The sequence below is a fragment of the Pyrus communis genome, chromosome 4 (assembly GCF_041283825.1).
Source record: "Pyrus communis isolate YQ-2024b chromosome 4, ASM4128382v1, whole genome shotgun sequence".
Lineage (NCBI taxonomy): Eukaryota > Viridiplantae > Streptophyta > Magnoliopsida > Rosales > Rosaceae > Pyrus > Pyrus communis.
This window is the reverse complement of record NC_142568.1, coordinates 10789585-10807815: the sequence shown is the minus strand read 5'-3', so window position 1 is coordinate 10807815 and position 18231 is coordinate 10789585. Positions and strand designations below refer to the sequence as shown.

The 18231-nt window shown below is 36.8% G+C and overlaps 1 protein-coding gene across 4 annotated transcripts; it reads left to right on the top strand.

Moving 5' to 3' along the window:
• Positions 1-9126: 9126 nt before the first annotated feature.
• Positions 9127-16988, top strand: LOC148697421 (uncharacterized). 4 transcript variants are annotated; one of them, XM_088692454.1, is made up of 20 exons: positions 9127-10270; positions 10361-10432; positions 10538-10742; positions 10862-10970; positions 12154-12435; positions 12644-12733; positions 12973-13065; positions 13195-13276; positions 13349-13408; positions 13492-13544; positions 13644-13810; positions 14359-14569; positions 14701-14758; positions 14874-14930; positions 15045-15290; positions 16061-16125; positions 16228-16284; positions 16362-16455; positions 16550-16690; positions 16778-16988. In XM_088692454.1, exons 1-20 carry the CDS (start codon positions 9590-9592, stop codon positions 16874-16876), a joined length of 2922 nt encoding a protein of 973 aa, XP_088548580.1. In that variant the 5' UTR covers positions 9127-9589; the 3' UTR covers positions 16877-16988. The 4 variants fall into 4 exon arrangements, with proteins under 4 accessions (XP_088548580.1, XP_088548581.1, XP_088548583.1 ...); XM_088692455.1 differs by lacking the exon at positions 12644-12733 and having other exon boundaries at positions 9160-10270; XM_088692456.1 differs by lacking the exons at positions 12154-12435; positions 12644-12733 and having other exon boundaries at positions 9190-10270.
• The last annotated feature ends 1243 nt before the right edge of the window (positions 16989-18231 follow it).

Genomic DNA, 18231 nt, shown 5'->3' with positions numbered 1-18231 from the left:
ACCCAGATCTTTGCATTTATGTGGTAGTTTTCTTTGTAACAATGCAGAAACATTCTCACTTACTTGGACCACTTCCTTGTTCGAAATCCTCTTCCTTGTTGTGCAAAGCTCTTTCAAGAATTTGGCATACTTAGGAACTTGCTTGATTGCATCAAGGAGCGGGATATTGACTTAAACTTTCTTAAAGGTTTCCATAATGTCTTTCTCATTCTCTTCTTTCTTTGATTGCCTAAACCTGTTAGGAAAGGGCACATTTAGTGGAATAGAACTAGAAAAATTCGAATTTGAACTTACTTTGGTGGTTTGGGACGACTTAGGTGCACTAGGGGCTGCGGCAAGGGTTGTTCTACCCTTGTTGTGGCTTTGTTTACTTCTTCTTCTTCGAGCAGCAGCTTTTCATCTTCTTTTTGACTTGCTTTGGTTGGTTTGGGGTTGGTTCCAACATCTTTACCACTTCTCAAAGTGATAGCCTTGGCAGTTTCAAAACCTCCTTTTGGATTGACAATTGTTGAGCTAGGTAGTTTGCCTTCTTCTCGAAACTGCTCCCATGAACTCTAACATCTGCCCAATTTGCTTCTTCACTGCGCCCATCTCTTTGGATTTATTTTGTAATCCTTGAGTCAAAGAAGTTAGTATTTGAAGCATTTTATCATTGTCCAAAGACGAACCTGAATTTGGTTGGGCAGATTGTGGTGGAAGTTGTGATGGTGCGAATGACCTTTGGTAAAGTCCTGGAGGTTGCTGTCTATATCCTCCTTATTGCTGAAATTATTGAGGCTCCCTCCACTTGAAGTTTGGATGATCTCTCCAACTCGAATTATAAGTGTTAGAGAATGGATCATGCCTTGGTTGATTTTGACTTTGGTACCCCACCACATGGACACTTTCCCATCCTCCATTCTCTATCAATTGAGGACATTGATCATTAGAATGTCTTTGCGTAGAGGACACTCTACATATGGCCGCTGATAGGATTGAAAGCACACCACAAAGTAGCACACAAATGTCCTATTAATTTTCCTTATTAACAATAAGATTTGTCAATTGTAGCATATGAAAATAAGGGTATTTTCTGCAGAAGATTGTTTTATCTAACTACTTAAAATGTCACAAAAATTGAGCTATTGTCCCTACTGACCAGCCACCGAAAAATAATTATTAGACCGACTTACACTTATCTAAAATCAACGAAATTTTATATGCAGATACTTGATAGGAGCATATTTATGTGACTTAGTTAGCTTATTCTTGTGCATTTGTGCTATTATTTCCTAGTTAATGTCGTATTACAACTCATTTTCGTGCGTTTGTAGGTCCAAAGGGTTAAAGTACCAAGAAAGTGCATTTTGATGCATGTTGGAGCAGTTTTGGGCACTATGTGGATAGCTTGCATATGGGCCAACATGGATGAACGAATTTGGAGTTTAAGAGGCTAGAAATATGATGAGAAGAAGAAGGAACTAAGCTCAAGAAAAAGTGGATAAGGAAGTAGCTCAAAAGTGGAAACCCTATCCAAAACCTTATCTAAAACCTTATCCAACATTATCCAAAACCTTATCTCATCTTATCCTATCCTAACCTTATCATGTCTTAATCCTAGCTACAAGTGGACCTAAAAACATGATTTCTAGAAGCCTTATCTAACCCTAAAAGGGTGCCACACCCTTCCCCCTTTTATCTCTTCTAGAAAACCCAAAATCAGCCACAAAACACCTAGTTTCTAGAAGGCCCAATTTTGGACGAATTTCCTAAACCTTTTTCCTTTTGGATTCTGATTTGTTAGGCCTCATTCCTTGTGGATTTGGGTTACACAAATCCTTTTATGAAACTAATTGGGCCAAACCCTCTCCTAAGTGGATTTAACTTACTTGTGCCGAACCCTAGGGCCCTAATCCATAAAATCTGCTAAGTGTAACCCTAATCTAATTAACCCTAGGACTATATAAACATATTTTCAACCACAAATTCGTACCACCCCTTATGCTATACAGAAAACACTGTGCCACAACCCCTATTCTCCATTCTTCAACCTCCATACACCTCCATACACCTCCATACACACCTGCCGCACCCCTACCACCATAATCAGCCATCATTCATCCCTCTAAACAAGAACATACCATTCATAACCCCCAAAACCACCACCCACACCAAGTGCCGCAGCAAGGAAGTGGAAGGGGAGCCTAGCTGTGCACGCCATTCATCCTAGAATTGCTGAAACGTTTAGGTGTAATCTTTCTTATGATTTCAATGTTTAAATTCAATAATCTTTGTTTTGCAAGCATGAGGAACTAATCCCCTTTTTGGCTAGGGGGAATTTCGAAACCATGGCTATATTTGCATGATGATTTGATTACTTTCAGTTGTGATTTCATGAATGGTGAATTCAATTTACTTATCTGTTTTAATTAAAACTTGTTTATGTATATGAATTTAGAGTGCACACTTGATTTGCATGCATAAATCTGATGCTAGGGTATAAGGAAACTTCACCTAATCATTGGGAACTTATTATATTCATGAGTAGTTAAGATTGTTGGTCACAATTATGTTAAGTAAATTCTTGGCATAAGTATCATGCGCTTTCATAGTTACGAATGCCTTGTCAACACCTATGATTTCCATAGAACCTAATGATCTTTGATTGTTTTTCTATTATGCGCTTTCATATAGAGAACTTTTAAGAAATAATTTGATTGCAATGCGCTAATTCCATTCAATTCAATGACCTAAGCGAAATCTGAGAGTTAATTTAAGCGTACCTAATTAACTTGGGGTGTTGAGGTTCATGATTCATTGAATAAGCAACTGGAGATTGTTTTGTATGCAAGTATGCCATGTGTGGAGAAAGACCTCCTAGCTAGCCCACCATCCACTTAATTCCACCAATTTCGTGCAAATCTGCCTAGTTTAATTTCTTGTTTTGTTTTTTTTATTTTCGTCCAAAACCAAATTCCCATTTATTTTGGAGTGTGCAACTAGTTAGAATATGTTTTAGATTGTGTTTTGAAGAGTTTTGAGTCAAGTTAGAACCAAATTTCGTCCAATTTTGTGTTTAGAGTCAAATCTGCCCAGTTTGTGTTTTTTTGGCAGTTTTGAGTGTTTTCAGCTTATTTTGAGTCTTGTGAACTTGTTTTGAGTCTTTTAAGTTGAGTTAAGTGTTTAAAAGCTTTGTTTTATCTATTTGAGTCAGTTTAAAGTGTTTAGCAATCCCTCCTAATCCCCGGTTTAAGAACGATCCCTACTTATATGCTACAATTGTCAAAAGAGGGTTAATTTGTGTGTTAAGTTAATTTTCGCATCAATACTAGACACACAGAGCTACATTCACACAAATTTTTGGGATTTTTGGAGTTGATTTGCTATTTAAATTAAATCGAAAAAAAAAAAGGACAAAAACAGATTTTAAGTAGTGAGCAAATTAAGAAAAACGAGTTAGGGGAATTGCTATCCACCACCAAATAATCATGCAAACATGCTATGTTTCATTCAAATTCCTTCTATTTTCGAATGAAGATGCTCAAGTTGGCTCAATGTTAGAACTCAACCTATTACTCTTTCTTATGTAGTATGTTAACAAAATGGCATTTTCAACTTAACTTAGTCCCTAACATGTAATCTAGAATGTTGTGTTCATAGATTTAACAAGTAGAAATCATTAAGGACGAAAAGAGTTTGAGTCATCACAAGGCATCGTAAGTACTAGCGTTGTCTTACTTATCCTAAAAATTGATTCACATGTTAATCGCAATTAACAAGTACTACTCTAGAACATATGTAGGTGCTCATTCGACAAGGGCAGACACACACATATTCATAGCATTAGAATCCTAGATATGCTTACTAAGTTTGCATCCGTAGAAAACACATAAAGAATTCATCAATGAGACAAGTAGTGAACCAAATTTCATCCATTATAAAAGTAATTCAAACGAAATGTCATAACAAACTTGCAATCATATTCGGGGCGTCAAACAACCCCTAACTACTAAAAATTTAGTTACATAATCCTTAAGTTAAAACAAAAGATAGACATGAGTTTGAGAAAATAGAACCGAAAGAAATCAACTAAGGCTCTCATTTTCCTTCCTTCCCCAACACTACTTTTAAACCAATTCTTGCTGCATCATTTTCTTCTCCTTAACTCACCCACTAATAGCCATTTAGTGATGACAATAATTAAGAGGAAATGGTGAAACAATTGTAACTCCTTGGGTAGCCTTTATGCCAATAACTTCCTCTTAATCCTCATCTTTAATTTCATTTCCTCTGATATTTGAATAGGTGTCAGCTGGTTGTTCTTGACTGCATTAGTTTTGGCTGCTAGTTTTGTTGGATTTATTGCTTTCAATGCTTTCTTGTCAGTTACAAACTGCTCAGCCTCTTGGGAACCTTTCAGTGTTAAAACAGCCATAACTTCTTCTAGAAAAATGATATTAACAATCCGTGAAATGGTCCAGAAAATAGACATCCGTAGCTTTCCAACAATATAAGGCTCATTCTCTAATTCATTATGAGCTGTCTGTAACTTGCTTCCAAAGTCAGCTAACCTGCACAGGCAGTTTTGACGAATTTGTTACTTAAAATTCCACTTGTGTTATTTTTCTTTTCTTTGCTTGACAAATCCTACAAAACACAAAAACAAAGGAAATAACTCAAAAATATAAGAAACTAACTAAGAAAAGACAAGTGAATTTGATATAACATATATATAAATATAAGCTTATCAGCCACACCTTGCATTTTGGATCCATCGACAACCTGTGACACAAGAACAGTGAGATTAGCCAATTAAGATTGAATTTCAGAAATTGCACTTACCTCATTCACTTGGTGTTGCCGTGGGGGGTCTCTTTGTCCAACTTTCTCGTATTGTTGTGCATTCAAGGCTCGATTTGCAATTAAGATATTGGCAGCCACTGGTGTTTTGTCAACCAAAACACCATTTGCCAAGGCATCTATCATTTGTCTCTTAATTGGAAGGAGTCCCTTGTAGAAATATTGAATTAAGAGTTCTTCCTTCATTTGATGTTGAGGGCATGATGCAACTAGAGTCTTGAAACGCTCATAGTACACTGGAAAAAACTCCCCTTGGTTTTGTTGAATGCCACTAATTCTCTTCCTCAAGAGAATGACGCTCAAAGTTGGGAAAAACTTCTCTAAGAATGCTCTCTTCATGCTTTCCCAAAAAGTGACGGTTCTGGGTGCCAATTCGTATAGCCAATCTTTAGCCTTTTCCAAAAGAGAGATGGAAAGGCTTTCATCTTCAAAATGTTCCCATTGATATTGATGGGTGTCATGCTCGAACATACCACTTTAAACTCCTTAAGATGCTTGTTTAGGTCTTCCATGGACAACCCATGGTATTTGGGAATATGATGCAGCAAGCTTGACTTCAATTCGAACTCATAGGTCTTGCCTTGAGCCGCCTTAAGGTATTGAATGCATAAAGGCACGGCATTGTCTAACCCCAAGGCTGAAAGTTCCTTGATTGTTTGAGTATCCGCAACCATGGCTTGTTCTTCTTCTTCTTCAGATTCGGCCTTAGAACTAGATAGACTAGGTTTTGGATGCTTCATCTTTCTTCTCAACGTTCATTCAAAATCGTCATCAAACTCCAATATATTCTCACGAACAGGTTGAGAACTACGAGTCATAAACTAGTACCTATAACAAAGCAAACAAATAAGATAAAATTAGAAAACAAAACAAAACAAAACAAAACAGAAACAAAAGAAGCACACACAACACTAACTAGGGGAAGATTAGCAATTTTGCTAATCCCCGGCAACGGCGCCAAAATTTGATGTGAAAATTAACTTGACACATAAATTAAACCCCTAATGTTGGCAATTGTAGTATATATGCAAGTAGGGATTGTTCTAGACCAGGGATTAACTAGGGATGCTAATCTACTCAAAACTGACTCAAAAACATAAAACTAGGCTTAAAAACAGAAAACCAGACTCTAATGACTCAAAACAAGCTAAATAAACTCAAAACACACAAACTAAGTTGAATTAACTCAAAACAGGTCCTAGAAAGTGATTTGGACGAAAATTGAACTAAAAAGACTCAAAAGACTCAATATGGCAGATTCTGACGAATTGAAACAAAACTAACACAAATAAGAACTAATAGGCTATTTGGACGAATTTTGACCTTTACTTGACTCAAAACACTAATAGAACTAAACTTACACAGATTCTAACTAAGTTGAAACACTAAATATTAAAGGGGATTGATTTTGACGAAATTAACTAAACTACGCAGATTGCAAAACTAAACAGATTAGACACTAAATTGGTTAAATTGAATGGGTAAAGGCTAGCTAAATGATCCTTCTCCACACATGCACATATGCAACACAAATTGATTTCCAGTTATTATCCCTTTAAACCATGAATGACAATGCCCCAAATTAATTGTGAGAAGCACAAATTAACTTTCAGATTTTCCTAGTTTTATTGAATTTGATGGAATACGCATCCACAACCAAATTATTCTTATCAAGTTCCCTACATGAACAACATAATAGAGATACAATCAAAGATCATTAAGCTTTGTGAAAATCATAAGCATTGACAAGGCATTCGTAACTATGAACTGCATGATAGTTTTGCCTAGAATTTACTTAACACAATCATGACTAGTGACTTTTACTACTTGTGAATATAAGTTCATAATGATTAGGTGAAATTCCCTTATACTCTAGCATCAAATTCATGCATGCAAACTAAATACGCATCCTTAATCAACATACAAGAACAAGTTCTCAATAAATCAGTTAAGTAAATTGCATTCACAATTCAAGAAACAATAACTGGAGGAAATCAATTCACATAAAACATATGTCCATGGCCTTGAATTCACCTCTAACTAAGAAAAACTTAGTTACACATGTTCATAACAATTGAAAAGCAAATTAAAATAAACATGGAAACGAAACAAGGGAAGAAAGAACTCTGAATGACTCCAATGGATGCATATGTCTTGCGGCACAAGATTTCTTTCTCCAATGGAAGCCACATCAAACTCCTTCCCCCAAAAGCTGCGACAAAGATGTATTTCTAAGTATATGGTGTGTGGTCTGTTGTTTTCTGTGGCATAAGCATGAATATATATGTGTGGCACGGCAAACCCTAGAGATTAGGGCCTTAGGTTGCAGCACAAGGCTTAGAAAAGGAATCATGACCCAATTAATTTCTGATATGGACTTGCATAATCCAAATCCACAAGGAAAAAGACCAATTCAAATCAGAATCCAAGAGGGAAAAAGGGCCATAAGGTGCCGCACTTTCTAGGGGTTCTAGAAACAATGTGTTTTGTGGCAAATTGTGGTACTTCTAGAAGGGATAAAGGGGAAGGGTGCGGCACCCTTTTAGGGGCAAATAAGGCTTCTAGAAATCAAGTATTTAGGTCCCTTTGCAGCTGGAAATAAGGTAGAACAAGATTAGTTTAGGATAAGATAGGATAAGGTTTGGATAAGATAAGGTTGTTTGGATAATGTTCCATGTTTCTTGCTCTTTCCTTATCTTCTTTGTCTTAAACTTGTTTATCCAGATTTGTTGCATATTCCTAGCCTCTTTTGACTTCAAATTCGTCCATCCACCTTGCTCCATATGCAAGCTATCCATAATAAGCCCAAAACTGCTCCTAATAGCTCTAAAATGCACTTTCTTGCTTGCCATATAGACCTACAAACACAGGAAAATAGCTTAAAACACTATAATAAATGGAAATTAACTATGTAAATGCAAGAAAACAAGCTAACTAAGTTGCATAAACATGCTCCTTTTAGACTATCAAAATATCAACAAGTTGTGGCTGTCCCAATAACAAAAGGCTCCTTTAATAATTGAGTAGAGAAGTAAAAAACGACACCCAAGATGGTAGATATGGGCAAAGCTGGCAAAGCTCAATGGTACACTAACCACAAAATAAGAGTGGACTCTGAGTCCCAAAATAATGGCAAGATAGGAGGCATACACAGTCATAAGGTCATGCATTATAGCTCTGCGCACAAGAACACTGTAGAAAACGAAATCCCCTAAACCAAGTTTAATACCTTTGTACTGAACATTTTGCTACCTCCCCTTCATCTCTATTACCCTTACTTTCCTCGTTCGCTATCTCAACATCAACAACGATATACTCAGAATTACCACCATTTCATTCTCATTTTGATTCACATTGCTACTGGGGACTGATTTGTCAGACAATTCTTTAAGGCATTAAATCAAACACATGAAGTGTGTATAAAGACGAGCAAAAAGTAGTACGAGAGCCAAATGGAGGAAGACCATCAAACACCTGGAGATAGGTGGAGGAAGACAATCAAACTTTACCGATTGCCAACTCCTAATTCCGTTGTTTGACGATGAAGTACCAAATGCCTAGGGTTTCAATATTAACCGATCAATCAAGCAATTGGTAATCCCAAAATGAAAGGAAAAAAAATCAAATCTTTCAACTCGAAATCGTACATAAAACATAAAATTCAAATACCTAAAAAACCCATTTGCGCAAAAACGAATTGAATTGGAAAGAACGAAGCTTTGAGCGTTTGGGGTTGGGAGGAGGGGATGCGTATAGGGCGCTGTTATTTGCATCGATTTGTTCTAGAAATAGGAAAATGGGGTGAAGAGGTAACGGCTAAATGCTTAAATGACGTCGTCCCATTTATTTTTCTTTTAAATCACCAAACGAGATGGCATTGTTTTTGCTGAAGGATTTAAAAAAAATAATATTTAAACACTCTTACCACATAGCAGTAGAAACTTAGAAAACCAGCTCAGCAGCCATCACTTCTAACTGGACCAGAGGGGCGGAACCACCACTTGTAGGCTTGATTTCCAGCGAGAGGAGGGGTGACCGCCCCTCCTTGCTCCTCTGTAGTTTCATCACTGATCGTAGATTCAGTTATTTACTGATAGTCAAATATTGACTTTAACTTTTTCGGTTCATTGAAGACAGCGTAAAAAATAATGATTTTTCTTGGTATTATTTATCCTCGCTTTTATTTATGTCAATTCCTTTTCCAAAAAGGGAAAAAAAATAGCGAGTAATTGGGGTTGGTGTGAGAAAGTAGGAGTACTAGTATTTTGGTCATTTCACCTTTTCACTGAACTTATTTACGGATCCTACCATTAGCCCTCCTCCTTCCTATTGTGCGACTGTTATCTCTCTGATTCTCCTCTCTCTCTCTGAGTCGGGTGAGTTCACCTTCCCAATAACGGCGATATCGCGGCTCCTCTCCGCCTCTCTCCAATCAATTCTCGACTCGAATAAGCAAAATCAGCGACTAAAAATCCCTCAAAAAACCTAATTTCTCTCAATCCGATCTCTCTCTCCCTATCACATTTATTAGCCATCCCAGAGTCGCAGTTCCAACCGATTTCACTAGCATGGGCGTTATCTGAAATATCCGGTACTGTCTTCCTTCCCCAATTTTGTTTTAAACCCTATATTTTTAGGGTTTTAGTAGTTGGGTTTTGAAAATTGTTTGATTTCGTATGCGATTTTTTCGGGAGGGTTTTGCCGATTTTGGGGACGATTTGTGGGAGTGGGGGTGTCTTACTGAACCAGCATGAAGCGGGAATTGGCTTGTGTATTGGAGGGCCAGACGCTCGCTGATTCAGTGGCTGGGACTAAGACCGAGTCCCAGACGAGTCCTTTTGTGCGTGTTTATGAGAGAGTTAATTATAAGAGGTTTAAGGGTGCGGTTGTGAATGGTGTGATTGTTTATACCCGAGAGAGAAGGGCTCGGATCAATGGGGGTAATGGGGTTTCGGGTGGCGCTGAGATAAATGGGTTGAAGAGCTCGGAAAAGCCGAGAATTGACGGAAGCCCTTCTCCTCAATTAGTTGAATGTTTAGTTAAAGATGAGGCAAATGGCAATTTGGAGATACCCAGGTGTAGAATTGAGGGTGACAGTGAGCAGTCATGGCCTCCGGGTGATGAGCACGATTTGGAAGCTGACTTGGTTGAAGTTATAGTTAAAGATGATCCCCATTATCATGAGGGAGAAACGGATACATCAGGTTCTACTGTGGAAAATGCATCTGGGTCTGTGCCAGTTGAAGTGATATCAAATATAGAGGGGGAAGATACAGTTGGAGTTGGCTTGCTGGCATCGCCACTTAAGAATAAGCTAGAATTGAAAATGTCAAAGAAGATTGTGCTGGACAGGAAACCTACAACAGTCAAAGAGCTATTTGACACTGGCTTGGTTGATGGGGTGCAAGTTATTTACATGGGCAGCAAGAAGGTAGCATTAATTCTAATTTTATGTATATGCATATTCCATACCATACGTTTAATATATGTCATGAGCTAAAAGTGGCACTTCCGAATTCAGGCCTTCGGTCTGCGGGGCACAATAAAGGATGGTGGGATTTTGTGTTCATGCATACTGTGCAACAGCTGCAGAGTGAGTAATGTTTGTTACCCTAGTATGGTTTAGCATGCTATAAACTGTTTTGTGATTTGGTTTGTGTATTTTTTTACTGTATTTTTTTTTTTCCAATCAATGTAGGTTATTCCACCATCCCAATTTGAGATTCATGCTTGTAAAACATACAGACGAGCAGCACAGTATATTTGTTTTGAGAATGGAAGGAGTCTGCTTGATCTCTTGAAGTCATGCAGAATTGCTTCTTTGCAAGCATTGGAGACAACAATTCAGAAGTTCATTAGTTCTTCACCCATGGAGAAGTATTTTAGTTGTAAAAAATGTAGTGGTGAGTTTTTTTTTTTTTTTTCAGTCAATATTCTTTTGCATTAATAAATTTTAATCGTATTGGTTTTAGCAATTTTCTGAACATTTTCTTGATTGCTATTTATTCCCTATCATTTCTAGTGTCTTTTCCTCCATACTGTGCACTGGGTGATGGATCTCTGTGCTATTCTTGCATGGAACCGAAGCAACCTGAGTGCAGTCTAATTCATGAGAATGGCAACAGTCTCAGGTACGGTATCCTCTTGAGCGACCTCGTCCAGCTTTGTCATTTTGTCAAGTTTTTCTTTGGAATATGTGGATTTTGGTTTTCCGGATTGTACCCCTTGATTTCCCCCTTATTTAGCCAGTGTATGATTTAATATATTTTGCAGTTTTGACCATTCTAGGACTGTTTTGGGAAATTGGTTATAAAAATAAAGGGTATTTCATAATTTTATGCTAGTGGGATCTCATCTGCATCTGCTTGTCTCTAAGCATCAAGATCTCTTAGTGTCAACTTTTTTGTTTTTCTATAAGGTCAATGATTAGGTAGTAATTTTATTTACTTGAATAGGACTTTACCAGAAGGTTTATGGTGGTTTGGCTTTTAGTTGGACTTAGTCTGTTTGAAAGGTGTTAACACTCGCATTAAAATGCAAATAATAGAAAAGACTTGTCCAGATCTCCAAAGTCAGATGGTTTTGCTGTAATTTCCACAACTATATTTGTTTTTTGTAAAATAAGAAGACAGCTCAACATTCCATATTACTTGCAACTTTAAACATAAGAGCCTCGTGTTGTGGTCAAGGGAGTGACATATCCACATTCTATAGTAATTGCAAGTTCATTGGAAATATTTGTGCATTGGGTTCCATTAATTGTTAAAGTTGCTAAAACTCAGTTTAAGGTAGTGTATGTTGTGCTTGTGTTTTATAGATTCAAATTTTTCATGTTGCTATTTATAAGGAAGTTGATAATAACATATTACTATCATTGAGTTATTGTTTCATACGTATATAGTTTGACAATGTGTTTATTTAGTCCTAGGGTGGGAATTGGCTCTATTCTGTCTGAGATTCCGAGACTTTATTTTGCTAACTGTTCCCGAAAAACCATGGTTCCTTTGGGTGCACTCAAGAGGTTCAAACTTATCATGTTTCAATCTATCATATGATATTTGCCGATTGAAAGAATCTTAAAAGGCTAATGCTTTGGTTGGATCTAGTATCTGTGCCATTATAAATGGATCAGCTACGGTGTTTTTCACTTGTGTCGGACATAGTCATAGGAGGACATTATGTCATAAATCACAGTAATATATTTCTGAAACCATATGTAATGAATAAGAATGTTACCTGTTGTGTCATTTAAATTTTTGTTATAAAGATACCGCAAATAACTTTTGATATGTGCTTGCATCTGTCGTAACTCAGATCCTTGATGCCTGTTTCAATCTCGAAGTCCTCAAATAGTGCAATCTCAAAGTCTCTGAAAAGTGCAATCTCAAAGTCCCTGAAAAGTGCAATCACGAAGTCCCCAAAAATTGCAATCTCAAAATCCCCCAGAAGTGAAATCTTAAAACCCCTGAGAAGTGCAATCTCAAAACCCCTGAAAAGTTCAATCTCAACTCCCCTGAAAAGCGCAGTGTCAAAATCCCCCAAAAGTGCTCCACTCTATTTGTCACTGAAAAAGAAGACCCAGTTGAAGACAAGAAAGTATATCTCTTTCTTTGATGGCATCTCATCTCCATTTGTTGTATCATTACTGCATATATTGGATGGATAAGTGATGAAGCACTAAATTAACTAACCTAAATGACTATTTTGTTCTAAAGAACATCTGGATCATTGAAGGCATATAGTTTTGGTTGAGGTTTTAGAAGACTTTTTTCTTCCCTTTTTTATGCTCCTACCTTCATTTCAGGTCATCAACACCACTTTTGATCTCAGATCCCTCCAAAAGTGCTTCTCCAGAGTGTTCAGATTATAAGAGTAGATGGAAGATAACACCAAAGTTGGTATCTACTTGTGTTTCCTTTGAATTTACAACTAGAACCATTGATAGACTTGTGTTTGATATTTTCTTTGGACTAGTAATCTGCACCAATGGCAACCCAAGAAAACTGATTCCTTCCAGAAACACATTGGATTTGTGATGAGCACTGTTCAAAGTGTCTTGATAGATATAGTAATATACAAGCTATATCTGTATGTACTTAATCTGTTTTTGACAGTTTGTGTGAATTTTTACAGATCATCTAAACCAATTCTGATCTCAAGGCCCCTCGGTTCTTCTTCAGTGTATTTTTCTTCGCTGAAGAAAAGTCAGTGGAGGATTACGACAAAGTAGGTTTCCCCTGCTTTCTTGTATTATTTAAAGTTATGATTTTTGGGGAGCATAATCTTGGATGTAGTATTTCTTTTCGTTTGTGACATTTGAATAATCTCTTTATTCATTGGTGTATATATCTAAAGAGATCAGCGGCTGCATAAGTTGGTATTTGAGGAAGGTGGATTGCCTGACGGAACAGAAGTAGCATATTACGCACGTGGGCAGGTTGTTTAGAAAAAGATTGGTCATTTTTACATGCTAACCTTATTCAATATAATAATTCCTTCTTTTGGACAGAAATTACTAGTTGGGTACAAGAAAGGATTTGGAATATTTTGCCGTTGCTGCAACAGTGAGGTTTGTTTGCTAGCATTTGGAGTTCACTGCACTTGAACTGTGTTGGAGTCTTTTTAACCTATGTATTTTCTCAAAATCTGCAGGTCAGCCCGTCACAGTTTGAGGCCCATGCAGGTTGGGCCACACGCAGGAAACCGTAAGCTTTTTGTTAGATATTCAGTGGCTAACTATGTCACATTTTACCTTAAACACTTAATAATTCTATGGTTGTGTTTTTTATTTTTATTTTTGGCAGCTATGCATACATTTACACATCTAACGGAGTGTCTCTCCACGAGTTGGCTTTATCTTTGTCAAGAGGTCGGAAATATGCAGCCAAGGATAATGATGACTTGTGCATCATTTGTGCAGATGGTGGGAATCTTGTGCTTTGTGATGGATGCCCAAGGGCCTTCCACAGAGGTGAACTAAGATTTTTTTTAAGTTTATTATGTGTACAAATTGTTAATTTCCTACTAATTGACTCTAGACTTTTTCAATTTTGTTTTCGTTTTTGAAGTAAGACCTGTTATTTTCTTTATAAGTTCAGTAACAGATGCTATTTGAATGGATGAGGTAAAGTTGTTACATTGACTCTGTGAAAGAAAGCAAAAGGACTATGGCTTTATTTATAAAAGCTTTTTTTTAATTATATTTCAAGTTCATGATATGTGGAGATAAAATTTGCTTAGAATTTGTTTTATTTGTTTGTTGTCTTTATAGAATTTTGAGTTTTTGTAGCTGGGGTGAATCTGAAATTCATTTTTGAATTTGAACTTGCATTTCACTTATGGGAGATATGCATTGTATCTGAGAACACTCATTGAGTTCCTTATCCGATACACTTCTAAACTGTGTTTGCCTTATATTAGTTTCTCCCATGCATTGTATCTGAGAACACTCATTGAGTTCCTTATCCGATACACTTCTGAACTGTGTTTGCCTTATATTAGTTTCTGTGCCTCCTGCAGACTGTGCCTCTCTACCAAGTGTTCCTCGTGGTGACTGGTATTGTAAGTTTTGCCAAAATATGTTTCAAAGAGAAAAGTTTGTGGAGCATAATGAAAATGCTGTTGCCGCTGGAAGGATTGATGGAATTGATCCTATAGAACAGATAACCCAAAGATGCATTCGTATTGTCAAAGACATAGAAGCTGAACTAACTGGATGCTTTTTATGTAGGTAATATTCAGAAACCTATTTTGTTGAATTCTACGGGCTTAGACATCCTATTCCTGATGCAGTTGTGGCGGATAGCCGTTCAATTTACTTCTATTTATGTTGCATTTATTTTATTATTGGTTCTTGTGCAGAGGTTATGATTTTAGCAAATCAGGATTTGGTCCACGAACTATTATACTTTGTGATCAGGTATTTTATTTTTTTTAATGCCATATTTGGTGCATTTGAAGTGCATTTTACACGAAATGTTACTTTTGCTTCTATCTAAATGTCAAAATGGTACTCTTCTCGTGATGTATGCCAGTGTGAGAAGGAATTTCATGTTGGCTGTTTGAAGAAACATAAAATGTCAAATTTAAAGGTGAGTACTTAAAGAAAGGACATGTTTAACAACTAATATCAGTAAAACCTTCCTTTTCCTGTGGCCTTGCAAATAAATCTTCAGATTTGACTGTTGACACCACTTATTTAACAGGAATTGCCAAAAGGGAAGTGGTTTTGTTGCGCAGACTGCAGCAGAATTCATTCTATTTTGCAAAAGTTGCTAACTAGAGGAGCTGAGAGGCTTCCTGACTCTCTTTTGGATGTTATAAAGAAGAAGATGGAGGCAAACGGTTTGGAGGCTGTCAGTGGATTTGATGTGAGATGGAGACTTATTAGTGGCAGAATTGCTTCTCAGGAATGTCGCTTATTACTTTCAAAGGCTGTTGCTATCTTCCATGTAAGTGCTGCTCTCTCTGTTTTGAAAACGTTGTGCTTGCCTATAGCAATTTATGGTCATTCCAGTGTTTTACTTTCTTCTGGAGGGTTGTGCATATAATTTTGTATTTTTTGTTCAGTCATATTTTCACTATTCAGTATTTGTTAGTATGGTCATGTCTTTAGTTTACTATGGTTTTATTTGTTTGTAATAACCTTTCTGTTAGTATGTCCATCCACATTTTCCTTTGGAAAATTTTGTGATAACTGAATATCTTAGACAATTTGTTATAATTATGAAAACAAATTAACAACAACAAAGCCATTTCCCACAAAGAGGTTTAGTAGAAACAAACAATTTGTTATAATTATGGAAACAAATTAGAGAGAAAAAAAAAAAAAAAAAACAAACTGAAAGAAGTTTAGTTTCTGCATTGTATGACTACGAGCTGAAATTCTTTTGCAAGCAAAAACGAAATAAAAACAGAAATTCTTTGGTTACATTTGCACATAGGCAGCATAATCCCCTTGAACAAGATGATATCTTTAGGACTTACTTGGGGCAGTTGGTGTTTGATTGTTACGATGATGTTCCTTTTCCCCCTTTTTGTATGACTGAAAAGTTGAATATTGTTAGACAGGAATTGTACAGTGCACTATGCTTTTATGCATGAGGCTTACTTTTGATAAATTATCATTCCTTGCATTAACGAAGCATGTTGAGGCATTTGTTACAACACGAATGGAGCAATCATCGTGACTAATTGAAGTTCTCCAATATCTGTGCTTCAGGATTGCTTTGATCCTATAATTGACGCTGAATCTGGGCGAGACCTTATTCCGGCCATGGTTTATGGGTAAGCATAAGGATATGTTATACCTTATGTTGTAGTTGGTTTATATTTGACTGAAGTTTTACATGTCCGTCTTTTCTAACATTACTTTCTTCCTTTTCTCAGAAGGAATGTTAGGAGCCAAGAATTCGGGAATATGTTCTGTGCAATACTGATAGTCAAGTAAGAATTCTGTTGAATTTTGTCATGGACTTGCTTCCCCGTGTAGTATAATTGATAGAACTTATCTGTTCTTGCAGCTCAACTGTGGTATCAGCTGGAATTATACGTGTTTTTGGTCATGAAGTTGCTGAACTTCCTTTGGTCGCCACTAGTAATGGTAACCATGGCAAGGTGAGACTGTATAAATGTAAATGATAGAAATCGTCTGTTCTTGCAGCTCAACTTTGAATCTTATATCGTTCAACTTAATCACTTAACTTCACAGGGCTACTTCCAATTATTGTTTTCCTGCGTTGAGAAGCTGCTAGCTTTCTTGAGTGTGAAGAGTATTGTGCTGCCGGCTGCTGAAGAAGCAGAATCCATATGGACCGACAGATTTGGTTTTACAAAAATGAAGCCGGAACAGGTAGGTTTGAATGTACCTAATTGATGCCTCGATTCTAGTTGTACCTTTTTCTTTGCCCCAATATTTACAGCTGCGTCACTCGTGCAGCTTACCAACTACAGAAGAACTTGCTACCAAATGGTGACCTTCAAAGGAACATCGATGCTACATAAACGGGTTCCCGAGTGTCGGGTTGTAAGTACGTGAGAGAAGGGGAAAACGGAGGGAGATTTTTCATTTTTGTTTTCTGATCTTTTATTATTAGCAAGCTTTTTGTTTCCAGTTCGTCTAAAATTTTATGAATTAGAACTTTCAAGCCTCCGCTCTTCATCTGAACCTCTTTTTTATTTTTTATTATTTTTTATTGAACGTCAGCTAAGTAGCTAGATTTCCATTTCTTCTCTTAGCAATATATACATCTTCTGCCTGCGTTTAGTTTCTTTCACTTGTTTAACATCATGAGACAGCTCGGTCCATATCCGGTGTGGGCGTTTGAGCATTGCGAGGACTCCACCGCCGCAGGTTTGATACTACCATTGTGGCTAAAGTAGTCAAAAATCACTTCTAATATTTCATTAAGGCTTTTTTTTAGCCAAAATAGGTCCTTGAGATTGGCATCTCTCTTCAGTTTAGTCTCTTAACAATAAAAATTGATAGAAATGATTCATGAGTTTGTTAGTGTCTTGCTAGTATGCTGATGTGGTGTTTAGTTTCAAATATAAAAAAAATAGTTTTTTATTTTTTTTATTTTTTATTTTTTATTTTTTTTATGGTTAATTCACATTCACTGTATGATTGGATTTGTGGGACTTACACGGTCCTACATCATCATACGAAGGTTCTGAAAAACGCTAGGCGTTAGTCGGGCGGTGGGTCGGCGCCTAGGCAGGATCTAGGTGGGTGCTTAGGCGGGCTAGGAGGATTTAGGTAAATATCTTGTAAATAAGTGCATATTGACACTTACAAAAAAATTATAATTGAATGAAATCCATGGATAAAATTTTTTAGGTACATAATAAAAGTACATATGGTGTATCTTAAAAAAAATAATAATAAAACATTACAACAAAAAAATAAAAAAAACAAAATGAAAAATAATAACGGGTTAAGAGTGGAAAAAGAAAAGGGTATAAAAAGTTGTAAAAAAATGGTGGGGACCATTTCAAAGAAAACGTTGCAACTATAGATAAAAGATGGTGGGACCATCTTAATTGAATTATGCAAAATCAGGTTAGGGAACAGTCTTTTTCTTCGCAAAGCCAACTCTGCAAAAAAAAAAAAAAAAATTGCAGATTCCAGCATCTTCATATAAGCTTGATTAGTCTCCACCCAGCTCTGCCTAGCCCTGCCCAGACTTCCATATCTCTGCCTAGTCCTGCCTAATCCCGTCCAACGACCACCTAATTTGCTCTCCGATTTTTTAGTCGATTAGGAGTTAAGCGCGGCAGTTGGCTACCTTCCAGCGTTTAAGCATCGCCTAGGCCGATTTTTAGAACACTGCATCATACTATTGGATTTTTTTTACGGAATGACTGAAATGATTTACAACAAACAATATAGGA

What these genes read in the sequence shown, in the direction of transcription:
- LOC148697421 (XM_088692454.1), top strand. Translation starts at nt 9,590, where the DNA reads ATGAAGCGGGAATTGGCTTGTGTATTGGAGGGCCAGACGCTCGCTGAT. An exon ending in TTTACATGGGCAGCAAGAAG is followed by an intron (nt 10,271 to 10,360) that starts GTAGCATTAATT and finishes TTCCGAATTCAG; the next exon opens with GCCTTCGGTCTGCGGGGCAC. An exon ending in AGATGGAAGATAACACCAAA is followed by an intron (nt 12,734 to 12,972) that starts GTTGGTATCTAC and finishes GAATTTTTACAG; the next exon opens with ATCATCTAAACCAATTCTGA.